The following is a 19,514-nucleotide window of genomic DNA, read 5'->3' on the forward strand; positions in this document are numbered from 1 at the left end:
ACGAGGTGAAAATTTTGGAAAATTAAGCGCTTCCGGTACCACGTGACACTTCACTTCGATATTTCACTGTATTTAAAGGGATATTTTTGATTTAAAACGAAGAGAAGCGTGAATTCCGGCGAAATAATCGAAGAAAAGCGATGAAATTGCATTCGCGCGTGAAAAAAGTGAAAAAAGTGAAAAAAGCAAAAAGTCCGATCTCTCTCGCTCGCGGTTGAAGATTTAAAAATTTCGCCGCGGCCGCCATCTTTTCGCGCTTCTCTTCATTTTAAATCAAAAATATCCCTTTAAATACAGTGAAATATCGAAGTGAAGTGTCACGTGGTACCGGAAGCGCTTAATTCTCCAAAATATTGACCTCGTATTGCAGTGCAGTGTGTATAGTGATATTAAAAGCGTTTAAATTTATAATAATTCAATTTTATATTGAAGTGCAGTGTGCAGTAAAGTTATAAGCGTTTGTTTTTTTTTTCAAAAAATTCGTTGTGATAAGTGAAATTCTAGTGAATGTTACCAGTGGAAATAATGCGTGTATTAAGTGTTTTGTGTTGTGTTTTTTTGAACTATAGCAGTGGTCAAAGGCAAAAGTGTCAAGTACTCTTACAGCCTTTAAGTTTGAATGATTTTATTTTAAAGCTCTTAACCCATTAACAGTCTGGTGAAAATAAATTATTCGTGCCAAAAATTGTTTAAAGAAAGAAGTATCTATAATTAATTTAATTGGTCAATATTCTTATTCGAAGGTTGTTCAATCGAAATCGGATGTTAGATGTTGATAAATATATAAATGCATATTAGGTTTAATGTGATTTATCTATTGTCACATTTTAAATTAGGATAAAAGTATTGCTCGCAATTTTATTTCAAAATTTTGAAAATTTGACAACAAATTTGGATTCAGCGAATTTAAAAACCTATAAGAGTATGCAAGGAAAATCAATTGCAAATTGTCCATTGTGTTTTTTATACCATGTCGCCTATATGCGACACAGATTGTTATAAGGGGTTAATGATATATAATTGGGGTACTGCATGGTAGCCCAAAAACGTGACGAGGGCTAAACTCCGGACATCCCTTGGTAAGCCTTAACGCAGTACTCGCCTACGTTCTCCAGTGAATTGCAATTTCCACCTAAACCGTGCAAAATGACATTATTATGTCAGTTATGCTTATAAAGTGTTAGCCATAAATGGAAAAAACTTTCATTTCTTACTCCAGCAGCGAACAAACAACACGTTCGAGCACCATCATCATAACTCCTTCATGGGCTTATATAGAGTAATATTTTATACAGATAATGTACTCTGCAAATATTTCTGGCGCAATCACTTTATTGCTATATCCATATATAACTGTAATAAATACATTAATGTCTTACAATCTGTATGAGAACTTTGATAATGGAATTTCGACGTTGAAATCTTTCCTCTCGCTACAAAGTATGAGGTGGAGAGCACGGTAGCTTTGCACAGACCCTTCAAGTACATCTTAATTGCTACTTACACGTGCACGCCGAGAGCCATAATCGTGCCGAGCATACAATAAAGAGAATCACGCGCTGGATGTCGGTTTTTAGCATCACGTGGTGCGTCTGTATGTGTGTATGCAGCTGAATGGCAAACAGTTCGAAGAAACCACTATAAACGATAGCGAGCTGTTAATTATTGCATCACTCTTAAGGTATATCGCTAATTAAATTGATCCTAAAGAACTGCATTTTTTTAGCATACCGAATATTTTCAATGGTTGTTCTTATACGAAATCGTGCATCAAGAGTGGTTTAGATCTCTGCTCGACAGTAAATCTCCAGAGAGTGGAGTATCTGAGAAATCTCTCACGTTCGACCAAGTGCACAGTTTATATATACTATCACGAAAGTCTCTGGCCATGAACCGAACTGCGGGCTAAGAGAAAAAAATCACGTAAATACCCTTGAGAATCTCGAGGAAAACACTTTGCTTGGCTAAACTCACATTCCCAATTATATTGATGAAAATTCGTGAAGGAAAATGTATAGCGAATCGATTGGAAAGGTCTAATTATGCACATCCTGGACGTTACTTTAATGACATGTAATCAACGATAATTTTGATTACACGGTACATTACTGTATATTGTTAGGTAAATAATAGAAAGTTCCGAAACATCGCATTGTTCCTGACGAGCAAATATTTGATCGTTTATTATGGCCGTATGCACAGTCGACGCGAATAAATTTACCAGGTAAAAAATACACTTTCTAATACGTAATCATTAGTTACGAAGATCGAGAGATAGTACAGGAATTAATCATTATCCGTTGATGAAAATAAAGCGATACTTTCAGGGATAATTTGTTACGGACCATGATAGAGCAACGGAGCTGGGGAAATGCTATATATATATATATATATATATAGGGTTTTGCATGAACTATTGCTGTTATTTGTAGATTTTGTGTGAAATTGGAATCAGAGTTGCACGAGATTCGAGTATTAAGGGGATTATTATTCATCGATTCGGAGAGTTAATTTTTGGTTGGAGATTGAGAAGGATGAGGCAAGAAAGTCGAGTGAAAGAATAATGGACGGAGAGAGGTGTAATAGTGGTCGGTAGTATTCGCGATCGGATATAGCCGGCTTTGCTGTTTAAGCGTACTTAACCCTGGCACGTTCTTGTCTAAGCGAGCGACGTTGTAATTACAAAGATTTGCGCCAGAAGCGGCTATGGTGCGGGACGATAATTGTCTCGCGTGCGGCTGGCGCCCACATTGTGATCTTGTTGCTTCGCCGTGCTCTTGTCCGATTGCAGCAGATGAGTTAGTGAAAGTCGAGCAGCATGTGATGTCCTTGTTCACTGATACCACTGTACAATTTGTTGATTATTGTAAAATATACTCTCTCTGACCTTATATACCGCTAGTTTTGTACCGGGATATGCAATCGTTTCGACGTTCTTGCCCCAGCTATCGTATATATATATATATAGACATGCAGTATATAATTATAATCTCATTCTTCAGGATCTTTAGATTCGAATAACACAGCATATGTATATAGTTAATAGAAATACAAACACTTGAAACTTTTCAAATCTATAATGTAAAAATTCTTTCATCCGTGTAACTTGTACATGTTTTGTGCAAGTTCTATTTGAACGCAAATAGAAAAGGAATGGAAAATGTACTATTCAAAAATTTACATTTTTCATATAGTTACTGAAAAAGAATTTCTTCGAGCGTTAACTGCCTTACGTTGTATTATATTGTGACATTCCTGTTCTTCAGGGAATCCCCCCCCCCCTTCCCGTGGTATTTTCATGAGTGAACTCTTGAGATAATGGCCGATCCTTTCTTACACTATCCACTTACTATTTTATGTCGTTTGGTCAGTTGAGGAGAGTGTCTGTAGTCTTTGCTACTGAGCCAGGCTATATCTATATATATATATATATATATATATATATATGTATGGTAAAGGCGATATCGGAAGTGACACGAAAATAGGGTAGATGGATAAACGTCGGGAAGAGATTCGACGAGGTTAATACCGAGTAATTTGGTTTTATCGTCGGTACTTTCTGCTTGTTTTCCTGAGGAGATCCGAGCTGTTCTAGTTGTTTCCAGGAGATTGGCAGGGCGAGGGGAAAAGGGACCAAAAGGAGAGTCGGCTGCGCTGCATGATGCACGAGAGAGAATTCCGCACGAGAGAAACGACCAAAGCAAACAAAACCGGAACGAAGCTGCGGAGTTGTTGCTAGCGCAGTTGCCGATGTACTTGCTGCCCCTTCGCAAAAATCTAGGGACATTACGGGCTTTTTTACTCACCCATTTTCCCGGGAATCACGTCGAACTGAGCCGGGGCGTCGTTCACGAAGATAGGGCGATTGCATAGCTCCTGCAACAAAAAAGGAACGGCGGGGTAAGTGGTGGTAAGTTTGCTGACGGGAAATTCTAGCGGCAATTACGCTCGACCATTGCAGCGGAATACGAGAGAGGAAGCATGCATGAGTAAAACGCGCTCGAAGCTTCAATCTTGCGAACAAGCTAGAACCTCAAATACATGCAATTATTTCGATCCTCCCATCAAATCAAGTAACGATTAATAATTCGAGAAATATATATCTCATCCGCTTTCGCATTCAATATATTTTTCTTCTGTAAAAATATACATTGCTATATATATACTGTATTTAATTATATATATTTATATCATGTGTGTAGAGATATAGAATAATTTCTCGACAGAGGAATTGCACTGTTTAACGCGACTCTTCGATGAATAGAGTCTCTTCCGGATTCTCGTTAAGCAGTTAATTCCTCGTTAATTACCGTTAATTGAACGAGTCGAGAATTGTCAGCGAGATCGCTCTAGTTTAGCTGTCCCGTTTCCGGCCAGCCAGGCCAGTTTCTTCGTCATTCGCGTCACGATTTCCTCGTCCTCATCCCCAAATCAACAAGTGTCGCACAATTACAATCGCGTAACAGAAATGCAATCCTAACGTAATCTCCGTTGCTGAGACCTTGTCATGAAATAACAGCCGGTCAACCAACTTCGCCAATTACTATTATTAAAAAAAAACCTTAATAAGACTTCTTGCATGGTACTTTTTGCAAGGAGTTTCACGGTGCTTTCTATTGTATATATCATTACTCTTCGTGCTTGTTATGTTAAAAGACAGCTAACACACTTTGCAACTGGGCTAACTCTAATTGTCGAAGAATATCGCCTGGTTAGTGATGAAGTCATACGTGTATCCTTTTTAGAGCTCCAATGAATATCTGACTAAGCACAAAGCAATGAACATTGAAATTGATTTCCTGATATGAATCATGTGAGAGTAATGTCTTCATAATTCTTATTTCCCTTCAGAAAATCATCTATGGCAGCTTTGAAAATTTTTGTCTTTGTATATTTTTATACCTGACACATAACTGTAATTAACTGTTGCTGTGTTGTACGTAATAGACACGTTTCCTATGTAGATACAGAATCTTATTCAACCTTATCAGTATATATATATATATACTACAGTTTTATTCTTATACTCGCGTGTACACAGTGGAGCAATTTACTTCTCTCGTGCAAAGTATGCACTTAATTATGGCGACGAGCATTGTTACTCTTCCGATTTACGTTCAATTAGAATACCTTTTTATAGTCGTTGTACTATCAGCTTAAATTGTAATAATAATAATGATTTCTAAAGAGTGTTCACTTAGAGCAGCATGTTTGAAGTTAAAGCTGTAGGATGTATATTGTAAATTAGCCGCAGATATCTGATCGTCGCCGTGTTACGTAAACGTGTATACACATTGTTGCTATAAAAGTATCATTAAAAATGAAGAACTGTATAAGTGAGAGGATATAAATTTTAGTCTTTGATATAATGATACTGATCGTTTAAAGAATTATATTGATTTAAAATTATATATATTTTTGAAACGTTTTGTTGATCAACAGAGAATTTGTGAAGCATGCAATAGAGTAGAGTATTATTATATTCACGAACAAATCGAAAATCTATATCTTAGGCAACCGGGAATTGTGTGGTGGAAGAATTGTAGTCGAGAGACGGCGACCTTGTCGCATAGCTTTTATTGCGATCATTATGCAGTGCATCCGCGGTCTCCTCGCAATGCCGTAGGATCCAGTTACGGCTGGTCGAATTGCGCAACTGGAGATCGTTGATCTCCGCTCGATCCTTCCGCGATCACCGATTTCTCGAGTCCGATTTCGAGAGTAAGAGTTATTTGTTTTCGATCGCATTTCTCATCGTGACATTAAAGTGCACCGATTTGCATCGTGGAAGAATAATATCCGGTTAACAGGATCTGATATAGTATATAGATGATAAAATAGGCTTTACAGCTCTGTACACATGCAGCAGCAAGCTAATATTATTCTATTCTTCGCGAAAAGTAGCTTAATTTAACGCGTTATTAAGGCTCAGCCAGGTAAGCTGAAAGGCACTTAGTCATTTACTTAGTTGACGATATAAAACTACAATCTAATGTGCATAAGAGAGACCGTTAGTTTTCATGCTCGCGAAAGCAAGTTGTTCCGGGATTCAGTGCACGGGCGACGAGAGTCTTGTGTCAAGGTTGTGGACTCTTTCCGTTACGGTTCCTGGAATCCTGCTCTTCCCGTTCCGAGAGAATTGGAGCGAGCCAGAAGGGAGGATATTAAATATCCCATGGACGACGATATTATTCAAATTATAAATGGACGCAGGTGTGTAATTTGCACGAAAATTTCACTAATTACTACACTGTTGAAAAATGCGCTCTGGGACATTACCTTGGGTCTCTTCCATTGGAACTGGAACGGCGGTGTTTGGTGGTAGAAGACGGAGGACTGAGTGGCAGGGAATTCTGGATCCTCCCAGAGTTCACCTCGTTTCAAGCACGAACGCTTGATCCGTTCGTACTCGCTCATTACGTCCTGTAATCAAAGCAAATGTTCAAATAATTGCTAAACGAAAATAATAAATGTAAAATTAAATAAGCTCGTTTTCTAATTAAAAATATTGCCTCGATTAAGGTTTATATGGCAAATTGTTCGAAATGGGTACAATCAAGATAAGTTCTACGTCCTTTTCGAACACTATACTATATAACCAGTCCTAGATATAGTACTACACAGCACTGGTCTTTGATAAATAACAAATTACTAGTTATCCAGAACAGGTTTACCGCGATGCTTTCTTCCACGAAAGCAGAAAGCAAACAAATTAGCATTAAAAGTGGCCAGATATAAATAAAACATAACTTTCTTCGCTGTGTAACCAGATGTATACGTGATTACAATCTACTAGATAATTTAAAATGTTTATCTTGATCGGTTGATCGTATATCCTCCGGATATTCAACGGCGTGCATGTATATACAGTCATTGAAACATTCGACGAGGAATCCTGCATTGCTTATATATTTACGAATGCAAATGAGCTTAAATATCAGCAAGTGTGTATTTCTCCATTTTGCTTGCATGCGAGTTATATTTTTATTGCTGTGTCTCGTCTCGAAGAACCTTTCAAGGCTGTTTCAGGAGTAAATTGCGCAATGAGAGGATTTTCGTGGCTCATTCCCACACAGGGAATGATCTTTCACGCTGACCTCGATCAGGCGTTTGCAGTCCTCATCGACGCTGCTAACAGGGTCGACACTCTCTCTTCGCGAAATCCGCGCGCCACACCGGAAAAGCAAAGCATCGACGTTCTAGGAAAATCATGCCGACCCAAGTTAGACTAACTTAATAAGATACACGAGAGAAAACAGCCAGGATCGACATTTCCATAAATAGTTGACGCGATAATTCTAATGCAATTAAATACTCGGCTACACTTTTCTCTGGTGCATGCCGAGGGAAAACTTGAAAAGTAAAATTAAGAGCTAAAAAATGTGCCAAGAAATATCTGTCATCTCATTGCTTCATAAAAGGGAAGTATTTAAAGGATCGGTATAACCCATTTTTGTGGAATAAAACTGAAGTTATTCGTTTGGTGACCTGCGACTCCATCACGCATCCAATACGATATAAAAAATGAAATGTTAGATGAGCCAAGGAGTAGAATGGGTGTCAGGAATAGGAATCCTTTTTAAGGACGGATATAAATATATAATATAGAGTAATTTTCATTTTACAGTAGCAGTATGAAAAATATTACGAACAAATTTTTACGGTACATAAAATTTTGCACTTCTCGGGGTATGTTGTAGCACTCATAATTCCAGCAACTGTATAGTTCGCAGGCGTCGTTAAGTGTAAATAATGATGTCGCTGTGCGAAAGCTTGTCCACAAACGGGTACGCATAGTTGTGGCTATACCATCCAAGAACCTCGAAGAAATGTGGCTTCGCATATCCAGATAATTTCATATTGTAGATATAATTCCAGTGGATTTATAAATCAGTACCTCTCACGTTTCCTGCGGTGACTCGATCGCATCGTTTACGTTTTATAAGGAACAATTTATTTAGGTGCATTTTCGTTCAATTAAAATTGATAAGCGCTAAACTTGCTGGTTTACGGGGAGCAGGTAGAGAATATGGCGAAGAACGGGCTCTTGGCTATCACCTGCAAGAAATGTGGAAAAAATGGGGAGCATCGTCTATTCTGTGGATGCTCGTCGTGGTTCAACGACTCGATCGTATATTGCAACGTCATTTGATAATATATTTTCAGCGCGTAGGCGACGAAGCGCGATAAAGTTGCGTGCATAGTAAAGAAAGCCTCGTACAACTTGCGAAATATAAAATTACGTTTGTCGGAGGGACTGTTGCCACTTGTAAACATTGTTAGGGGAGTTCAATATGCAGCCCAAGGAGAGGCTGTGTCAATTAGCCGGGTAATGAGCTCACTGACTAATTGCCACTCAGCAACGAAAGCTGCTCTTGTTTCGTTTCGTAACAAGGGCCTTCCTTGATGCTTCAGCCACAGACGTTGCTCCCTTACCATTGTCATCGGTTTTAATGGCGTTACTAAATAGCCATGAAGCGCCTCTCGTGAGCAGCAGTTGTCCCAATTTCGAAATCAGCTCCGATCGAAACACTCTTCTTCCTCCTCCTAAGCCTTCTACTTTATTATTCTTGTACAGCACAGTTGCGATTATTAACTACGGAGGGCGTTCATCCTTGAAATGAACCTTGTAATTGGCTTCCTTTAATTATGTCAAGAATTACAGTGAGGATAAATATGTTATATTTAGTTCAATTTTAAAAATTTTTTTGTACGTGTCCAACAAAACCAATAAAGTGGATTTGGAAATGGAATTTTCAAATCAGTTCCAATCCAAACGCGTACTTCCTCTTGAGTATTCTATATCTACTTTATTATAGCAAATATGCAGCAGTTGCGATTATCAACTAGAGAGGGCGTTTATTCTTACGCAACGAGCCTATAGCAATTGGCTTCCCTTAATAACATAAAAAATTACAATAAGAATAAACGTTGTTTAAACCACCTTTCCAGATTTACATACATGTCGAAAACCATTACAGGCAGATTATGAGCGAGCTATTATACTATATACTTATAATTTTAATCTCTCTTACTATATACCTCTATAACTATATATACGCAAAGTCTGATTGTCCTTACTTTTGCAACGCTTCTCGGAAGCCGAATATAGCATATATATGTATAGACGTCCTCATTTCTCAGCTTTCGCACGTTTCTACGTAAAGATTACGATCTCACGTGTATTCCATGATTGAATGTGTTTTTGTGGTAGCGCCGAAAAAAGTTTATCGATAAATCAGTAGAAACGCACTGTTATACAGAGTTTACACCTTTTTCCTCGAGACGCGAGTGAAAAGCGCGAGACGAGTTTTTTCGAGTTCTTTTTAAATTTGTACGCAGCTTTAAAGGTTGAAGCATGAAGGTTGAATTGGTAGATTGTGAGATTAAAGGGAGGGGAAAAAAGGTGCATTGAGGTAAGCTTTTGACAACAAAGCTTGGGGGGATTCGTTGTGGTATCGTCGTTGAGGTAGAAGGAGGAGGAGGGAGAAAAACTCGATGCGGTACATTGTAGAACGCGAGGAGTATTCTGCCTTCCGCCATCCGAGCTACTACGGTGTCCATCTACTATATACACGTAGGTATACGAGGGACCATATACACTCACACACACACGTACCGGTCGGACTAGTTTCACGCTTGGTTCTTTCGCGGCCTTGAGCTCGCTCTCCAGCCTCCACCACCCCACCGAGCCAACTCTCCTGTCCAGAGAGAACCTTTTCGATTCGCCACGAATCCTGCATATTACCTTCCGCAACCTCTGCCAACGCTATTTATACCCCCGATTCAACGCTTTTCTATAACCACGCTAATAGCTACTATAAAATCATCCGTCCTCCCACCTTAACCTTCCGGTGCTTTTCGAATCAACCAAAAAAGCAGATGCTGTATTATGATAATTGGTGAAACTGAGAAGTCACATGGTTACGTAAGCATGGCTAATATAGTAAAGCTAGATGGAAGGCTGAATATTAGAACGAAATTGAAAACACACGGATGAGCTTCTACCACATTTACACGGGTATTATTAAACACGCACACAAAGGATGACTAATCGGTACTTTCTATTAGTCGGAAAATTTTTTACGTCCGGCCTACTCGAGTGTCCTTGAAAGTTTGGTAGGAGTAAGCAGTCGTGCAAACTGTTAACGATCGTCGTTGTCGCGTTGAAATCACCTATGGCGCCTTTGTTTCTCCTTTATACCTAATGTTTTCAACGTGTCACTCTCTCGAGCGGAACGTTCCCGATTCACACCCGAAACTGTAGACTTGCATAGACTACACTTTAAAACTCCCTTATCTTGACCATACGCTCAACGTCCTCATTATCACCGCTTTGCCATAATAAATACACGAATTTACCACGATCTTATCTTACTTCGTCTTCTGCAGCAACGATTTCTACTGCAAGGTGTAAATAGTAGAGAAACATGCCTTGTTCAAAGCGCTGTATTTGGGAAAGACCGTTCATGAGCCATATCCTGCGACTTGAGCAGCAGGAGTCTTTATTATTGCGAGGAGTAAATACTAGAGAAACGTGGTTTGTTTACAGTTGCGTTTGGGATAGATCGTTCACAATCGATACTAACGATTTCTATACTCAAAGGGATAAATATTAGAGAATAATAGTTTTTCGAAGACTGCATTCAGGAATGATCGTGACCGATCTCCATATCCTGTACTGTTATGATTTTTATTGGCAGAAACAAATACTAGAAAAAAATAACTTGTCCAGATCACAGTATTTGGGAAAGACGTTCCTGACCCATACCTCAGGTCCTGTGTGAATCGATCTCTGTTGCAAGGCTTGAGTAAATGTAAATATAGTAGAGAAATATGTATTCCTCGTTCAAAGCTGCATTTGGGAAAGATCGTTCACGATCGATACTCCGCGTCCTGTGCTATAACCATCGTTTCTACTGGAAGAAGTAAGTACTAGAGAAACATGCTTTGTTCTAAGCTGCATTTAGAAAAGATCGTTCACGATCTATAGGGCCCTACGTCCTGTGCAACAATGATCTCTTTTGCAAGGAGTAAATATATAGTGGAAAAGCATGCCTTGTTTAAATTAAGCTGTATTTGGGAAAGATCGTTCTCGATCTATCAGCTAAACGAGACTTGTTATAAAAAATAACGTTGGTGATTGGATAATTCGTCTCATAAAAGGGTACGAGGAGGAAGAGTGTAATTAGGAAAATGAAGCTAAAATATCGGTAATATCTAGGAAAGTAATTGCTATGCAGCGTCTGGAATTTGCTGAAGTTCCTCGAATGACAGAGGAAATGTGTAATCTTTACAACCTCTTGGACTATATGATCCTAATTTTCCCATTTCCACTGTGTAATTGTATTTTTACCAGCTTGACGCATCACTTTGCAGTAACTTACTCCTCGCATCAAGATGTTACACACAATAACGTTACTTATTACAGGAACAGCGAAAGTTGCAACTCCAGAACCACCAAATTATTTTATTACGTAGAAACTTTCCAAGCGCCACTGTAACGAGTAGGAACTCTAATGCATTTATTAGCACTTACCTTCGCCAGAGTTTTATTTCTCGCGTTATTCTTTCTCTTCGCGGTTAGAAATTGCACTGGTGATTTCAGAAAAAAATGGAGCGTTGCTTATTTCGTTGTAAAAAACACTTTGATCCATGAAGAAAAATTTCTTTAATTAGAGCCTCGCTAAGATTGTAAATATATACGCTTTTATTTACTGTAGAAAATTATAACTTGTGATTATAAAATGGTTTTCCATTGACTTTCAAAGTGGTGCATGATTTCTTTGTCTTATAGAAATTATTATAAAATGTAAGATAAGAAGTATGTTAAAAAGTGAAGAATGGGAAGCAGAAATTTGCCAGATTTTTTTATCTTCCATGTTATTCGTGTAGCTTGAGAAGAAGGTCTGTTTCTGCAAATTGCAGAGACTGACACGAGGCAAGGAGTTAAGACTCGATGTACCTGAGAGCAAGTGTCATCCGAACGACCTTAAAGCGGAGCCCGGCATGGAATTCTCTTCAAGGATACTCGGCTGCGTGTCGGAAATGATTAACGTGCGGTGCCGTGGATGCACTTGGATCTTTATCTTCCGTTTACCCCTGTTGCTTGACCTCTTGGTTTGTGCTTGTGCGCGCACGTGAGCAAAACCGGTGACGTTTATGGCTTATTCTACCGGCTCAACATAATTCCTCAGCGTTAAGAGCGTTAATTACCTCAAGCAGCTCTCTGCAACGTTCAAGAATTTCCTGCCTTCAGCGCCATTCAATCACTGTTGGAGCACCTAATGATAGGGAAGCTGCAAGAATGCAGTTGAGAACCTCGGTAGCAGAGGACATTGGATCTATCATCGGTCATCATAAACCTTGCAGCCATGTACAAACCACATGCAAATCACCTAACTATAGAAAACTATCTATAGGATTCAATCTTGACTAAACTTCTCTGACTTTCAATATTTTTCTTATACATACAGGATCTGTTTGAAAAAGATCGTTTCGATAAAACGCTATATAGAATTACTTTTTAGAAACACTGTTTTATAGAGCATTAAATTTGTTTTCGACGATATAAAACATAGATCAATATTTTCTCCAGGAGTTGTCTTTTGTTACATTGTGCAATATTTATGCAGGGATGATAGTGAAAATACTATATAGAATCTGAGGTGGTCGTCTTGCGCTCCAAATCTCAAGTGTCAGTAACTCGGGATATAGAAATAACTCGGGAACAATGCTATTCTGAACGAGAAGCACCCGAGTAATCAAATATTGTTACTTCCTTGAAAAAAATTGTTGTAACCAATTTATCATGAATCCTGCTACTTGATAGCTTCTGTCATAACTTTATTAGTCTTTTTATCGTTATACTCCCATTCTACCAGGTGAAGCGCGAAAATCGTTCGTTGCATTGCGAAATGAAAATCTACAAAATTTATATTCGCATAAATCAACTTTCCAGCACAATTTATACAGCGAATAATTGCGAAACTTTCGATTCTTCGAAGTTACAACATGCCTGGTTATATTAAAACTTCACATTGCATAAACGTCAGAGGCGCGCATTAGTGGCGTGTGGCTACCGGGCAGCAAGTGCGCGACAAATTGATTCAACGCTTTTAATGCGCTTTAAGAAAGATTTACGATCCATCCGTACAGCACAGGATGATAATTGAAAACGAATTCGCAAGGGATGAACGATTGAAAATGATCAACAGTGTGTTTGGTCGAGGAAAATTTATCGAGTGCGGGACAGCGGTGTGGTTCGAGCAAAGTTTAACAGCGAGACAGGAAAATGACGGGTAATTCCGTGACAGGGAGGGGGGAAAAGCGGATTAGAAATAATTTGTTGAACCGCGTTCGTTCCACTGGATAAACGCACTTTCTCCGTTGCATCGCACCGTTGTGAGCCACGTCTTAGGTGTGCAACGATCTTTGTGCATGCGCGTATATAGTATAGAGCCCACTTTGAAACGCAGCGCTCCGTGGAGAACGCGTCTATAGTGGTTTTTCATCCTTGTCGGCAACGGAAAGGGATTTTCCAATAAAACTCAAGAAAATGTGTGTACCTCAATTTCTATCTAAGCGCATTGGCAGCGAGGTGAAAAGTCGATTCTCCGACAGCGAAGAGCCATTCAGCTGTTTTATTATTAAGAAATTAACTTGATTAATATCATACAGAATTTATTCTACATTTTCAAGAAAAGATAATTGGCTTCTTAATTTCGTGGAAATTTAATCAATTTCATCGACGTTAATTTTTTCTTTATATATTAGCTTATTTGTAATGGTTCTCGATAGCGATAAATTTTGTTAATAAAACGCAATAACGATATCTTACAGGTGAAATTGAACTGGTGCTTTTTTCTCGTCGTATCTGGTATACCTGTTTGCTATTTTCATTGCTGTCATTATCAAGGCCAGCTATTCATTTACATTACGGCGCTCGGTCCCCTGCGTCTGTTCGCCAGCGTATCGAAGTGTAACGCAGATTTTCCTGCGTGCGCGATGAACGTACCGCTACTTTTCAATTGGTTGCACAATAAAATTCGTTGCTCGTATATCCCGCTACCGATCAGCGAAATGAAAAGGTTACGCGACTTTTCAAATCAGCCTGTGAGTTTTTCCTTCCACCCGATCGTTGCCTTAGAAAGTAGTCTGAACTTTGCGTTTACGCATTAAAGATCACGGAAACGGAGCAAATCTAGGCTTTATTTATTTCTTATTATTTTTATATTTCAATTCAACGATACCAATCTATTTTTCTGCCCAACAACGCTCGATATTCATTGCGAAAGGGAAATCGTTGCTCAAGACTTTTATAATTATGACTGAGTCGTACGTGAGTGATTTGCGAGATTTTATAATTTTACGACTAGTTTCAGCCGGATGAGTCTCGAATGTCGGATCACTTTGATTGTCTCTTTGTTGAAAATTCCTCAAAGGATGATAACGTACGTGTTTACATATTTATGTATATAGATTCAACTACCAAACACGTATATCTATATAACTATAGTAGGAGATGTCGAAATTTTGCATATAAGACCTTTTCGTAGCAAACCTCTTGGTAATTGCACTCATAAATATTTTATCCTACGAATAATCCATATCTTTCACAGTCTTACGGTGATAACACTTTTTTACCTTCATGCTTTGGGGCGTTTTAAGGCTCGAGGTAAAATGGCAGCAAAAAAATCCAGCTTAGCAAGTAGCGAAAATTTGTGCGAGCACCTTTACGCTATCAGATTAACCGCGATCGTGCATGATTTTGATCTTCTCTAAGCCCGCGCGAATACTCGTCTCCTCAGCAATGATGACGTTCTGCCTCCAGCCGTGGGCATTTTCGCGCAGATTACAGTCGAGTCGAGTGGAGCTTCCTACTTGCGGGAGCGAAGAGCCATTGTAAGCTGGAATTTTCCGAATTCAACCGTCCCTCGCATTGATTTATTCCCCACTGTTGCTCTAATTGGCTCATTATGGTATATATATATATATACGCACGTTTCTCGCACTCCTATACTCCAAATAAAAACCACACCACTCATCACTCCTTGCGAGAGAAAAAACAGGAAAAATATAAGAGAAATTTGTTGTGCGTTTATATCCGATGGAAATTCCAATCGGTAATTTTCCAAGATAGATCTTTCCGTGGCAAATAATAGGAGAAGAAGTAGTTTGCGATGCACGTGGCTGCACGAGGATGTATATCTTCGTTTGAGACCGCGACGAGGCCTTCGCGACGACCTTCGGCTTGGTGCGCTCAAGTGCACAGATCTTTGATAATACACGAGGCGCAGCAATAAATCCTAACGAATATCACTATTTTACCAGGACCACCGTTGCAGAAAACTCGCACACTGCGCCTTTGCGTAACTTTCTCCATTATGCTCGCATATAATCGGACAAATTTAGGAAAGTATTTTTTTTTACACGACACCAGAGAGACGAGCCTTCGTTAAAAGGATCCTTCGCAACGATTCCGTAATGGGCGAAGCGGGGATAACCAAGAGCAGTGTGTGTACCTGTATCATGTGTGTGTGTAAACGAACACTAATGCATTAACTGCTCGCGAGGTGGTTGGTACAGGTTGACGCGCGCCGCGAATATCTCGTGGCTGACGCTAATTTCATCGCGCGCGCGCGCGCGCGGGCGCTGCAGATCCTGATTTACGGACGGTCGAGTCGAGTTCCTACGGCAAAGGGCCACTTAGACGCTTTTTTTCAAAACCCGACCTGCCGAGGTTGTTGCTCCCGCTCGCGTTATCCACCAGCCGGACCCTCAAAGGACTCTTCCCTTGCTTTCTTTCTTCCTCTTCGTTTCTTCTGCTACTACCTCTGACCTCGAGAACGTTCTATCTTCTCCGGGTAGATTTCACTCGAAAAACAACTGTTACAAAGCACGCCGTTCTTTACAAAAACGTTTTAGCGCAAAATGTATTTTCAAGGGAATACCAAGTGAGAATACATTGAATTATGGTATATATAGTGAAGTTTTTTCCACGAAGGCTCGCAAGGCTCATCGATGGGATTCAATGAGGGGAATTATGCCATTTTTGGTCACTGCACTTGAACATTGGAAGATAATTTTTAAATCCTTGTCGTCCTTCACAGTTTGTCCAGAGTTCATCGTATTATATTTCTCTCGGGTTTCTTCGTATGTTTTACGAGCCTGCTTCACCGAGACTGGTCGCATTAAGCTACGTTCACAATTTTCGTAAGCCACCCTCGGTACACTTACGTATAGACGGTTTTGCAGTAGACGGGATAAATTCTGTCGTATATAGGGGGCAGCTGGTTTACGGATGTCAAGTTGAAAAATCTAATCAGGAAAGTGAGTTTTCAGAAAAAGATCTTTATAAAATATTCACTATTAAAGTTTAAAATCGCTTTAATACTTAACTAGAGAAGAGTAGAATCGCCAGATTCTTCAATAATTAACGTAGAACTGTGGTCCCCAAGAGTTTTCAATTGTTAATAAGTTAATTTTCTTTTTCTTAAAATTCCTTCCTCCATCTAGATTTGTCTATTTCGCATATAGATAAATCAGGCACCCTATATACACATGTTTACGAGAGCCACATGTTACGCTTGTTCTGTACCGTATAAGCTAAACGTGTATCGGAGGAGGGGGGTGTGAAGTAATACCCTTTATTCCAAGGCACGTACACAGAATAGATTGGACGATCGACGTGTGTCGAAGAGATTTGCGAGCGCAAGAGGCCGAAAGGAGCATATCATCATTAACGAGTACGTCTCGTAAATAAGAGAGTCCAAGTTTGTATACGATGAAAGAAATTAAGCTAGCCCGGAGGAGAAATATTTTCACGTGATTTACACCGCAGACGGTGGCGTAGGGTCGGTGGGAGTGAAGCGAAGCTGGATGGAAGCGTGATCGTAAATCCGTGCGACAAGGGACTTTGGTCTACTCGGTGTATATATACACGATACAGGCTCCTTGCAAGAACTTTCTACAGACGCATCGAATTTGTGGCCGTTCGCTCTCGTCGCGGAGAACACGCGCGCGCGCATCTCTCCGATCGGTCTCCGCATATATACGTGCAACAGGCATTCGTAATTTGTGTGTTTCGAGGTCGCGGAGAGAATGAGACCCGGTTTCGAGGAAGCAGAGAAGATCGCGCCGCGAAATAGAAGCAAGTTCCAGCTTCTCCGAGCATGACGCTGTTTAAGTACCGCGGAAGGGAACAGGTGCTGCTGGCAAACATTACAACCCCCTCTTTCCGGCCAAATATTCTCCTTCCTCGCCGAACCCGTTTGCGCTTATCGCGCGTGTCGAAATTCTATCAAACGGGCGTGTAAGTAAATCAGACCAGGTTAATCGATCGAGAGAAACCCGAAAGAAAGTTCGATTTATCCGAAGCGACAAATCATTCATTGATTTATTACTCGATTCCAATTCTTTTCAATGCTAATTTTTGTCTCGATATAAAGTAGCAGGAATTACGTGCCGTAACGCCACGGAATTCCTGACCTCAGGCAAAGTGCTTCAATTCGAGAGACTCTGGATGTCTACTACTACTACTAATAATAATATATAATACTATATACCACTACTACTACTGTGCTCTGTATTATCCAGTGCGAAACACAATGGCGCCAATCTTCAGCACGTGGGCGATACGTCGAAAGTAAAAACTGTTCAGGGCCGCGCTCGCGCGCACACAACACCGACACCTTCGAAAGTCCGCTTTTTCCGCCTACTGTTACATTATCGTAATCGGACATTGACTATTCAAGTATTTTAAAATATTACACCTACGCGTGTACACCATGCAGCAAAGCAAGCATTCCGAAACGTTATTATGTTTATCGTTATATGATTGACAAACGACGTTTGGAAATCTGCACACCTCGAGATTATAAGTGTTTTTATACCTTGCACTCTCGTTCATGGATCGAAACTGTTCTCCACAATGTAGCAACACCGGTTTAGATTTTAATCGGGACCAGGGTGAAACGTGGTTTGCACCACTTATACAACTTGCAAATTGCAATGTGCATAGGAAAACGCGTTTATCGCTAAGGTTTGGACCCTAACTGCCTCATTATCACTTTCTCCATCTAAATAATTCCAATCGTTCTTTCGTCGCGTGGACTGATTGTCGCAACTACGATGATCGAGCACGTGGGGAACGATCAATTTTCCATTTCAGTCTGCCTAGATTCGGAGCACCATTCCACACGCGTACTTTCACGGAAAAATTCATTCTGGTCACATAGCTAGCCACTCCCTGCTAGAAATTCCACGATAAACTGCTGGCAATAGGGAAATCTCTCAGCTGTCTATATCGAAAAGCGAGATAGCGATTCGTTGCATCGAGCAAAAACTGGAGTTTCGAGACACGTGCGTGCGATACCAATGACAGCTTGATGCATTGTCATTTTGACGTTTCGGGAAAAAAGTTGTTTCTTTTGTTCCTTCACATACAATATTAGCATTTTAATAATTCTTTGTTCGCGTTTCCACCTTTGCTTCGATCCAGTAAACAATATATATATATATATATATATTATGCAATCGCTTCTCGTGTTTGGAAAAGTAAATTCACGCAAGGGTTATACGTAATTGTAAGATAATCAACAATCGGGCAAATAAATTTGATAAACAACTGTATCATGAATGCAAATGTAAAGAAAAGACAAAAATTTGGCAAGCAGACAATACTAACGTTAACCATTTGTAAAGTGTTGATAGTCCACTGGATGAAAGGTGAAAATTCCGAGTTAACTATCACTCAATTGCACTGATCTCCAGCATTGACAGCTGTAGCGTCACACGCATGCACTTTTTCGGTCACAGAAACTCGCCGGATCGACAATGTTGATTTCTGGTTGATTTTTGAGGCTCGCGCGGGGAGCTGGACGCGAAAGTGTAGAAAACACGTCGCGGCTCCGCTATGCGGAGCTGCTGCTGGTGGCGGCTGACTACGTCTGACTGACTCAATGACTGACTCTGTCTGTGCGCGCGCGAACTCTACACCGCCCGGCGGAGTACTCGTACCGCGCGCAATCTCCCTTCCTCTCTCCCAGCCATCACTCTTTCTCTTTGTTTTTCTTCCTTTCAGCCAGACCAGCAGAAGCAGCACAGCAGCAGCAGCAACAGCTACCATCCTTCCGAGCCGCCGGCACCTTCCTCCACCTTCGTCGCTTGCCGCCCCCTCTTCTTTCTCTCCTTCTTCTTCCTTCTACTTCTTCTTTTGCCTCATCTCTCACGAACAATTCAGGAATATCGACTAAGAACTCCAATATCGCCATTAACCGAACCCCTGTTGCTTTTTAAAAAGACTCGAGGTATTCGTCGGTTGTTAAAAACCGATAAAACAATTAAAAAATGATAATGCATCCAATCAGGCTCTTATTTATTATATCGATTCTTAAATTACCTCTCGTTCATGCGTATAACAGATGTTACATTTGACTACGCTTATTATTAATATCGTAAAAATGATTTTTACCGGGTATTTATATAACCCTCTAAATATAGCTGGATATTTT

At 40.0% G+C, this 19,514-nt stretch overlaps 1 protein-coding gene across 1 annotated transcript in view; it reads right to left on the minus strand.

The window, feature by feature from the left end:
- Positions 1-19,060, minus strand: part of CalpC (calpain-C) — a 34,893-nt gene extending 15,833 nt beyond the window's left edge. The window contains exons 1-3 of the mRNA XM_066736177.1: positions 18,689-19,060; positions 6,280-6,423; positions 3,807-3,876 (exon numbers count right to left, since the gene is read on the minus strand). Of these exons, the coding sequence (XP_066592274.1) occupies positions 3,807-3,876; positions 6,280-6,423; positions 18,689-18,697 (223 nt within the window). The 5' untranslated portion in view covers positions 18,698-19,060. The remainder of the gene's footprint in view (positions 1-3,806; positions 3,877-6,279; positions 6,424-18,688) is intronic.
- Between the last annotated feature and the right edge of the window lie 454 nt (positions 19,061-19,514).

Source organism: Prorops nasuta, unplaced genomic scaffold (genome assembly GCF_024137725.1).
Source record: "Prorops nasuta isolate Cenicafe-Biocafe unplaced genomic scaffold, Cenicafe_Pnas_1.2 PNAS00015, whole genome shotgun sequence".
Taxonomy (NCBI): Eukaryota; Metazoa; Arthropoda; class Insecta; order Hymenoptera; family Bethylidae; genus Prorops; species Prorops nasuta.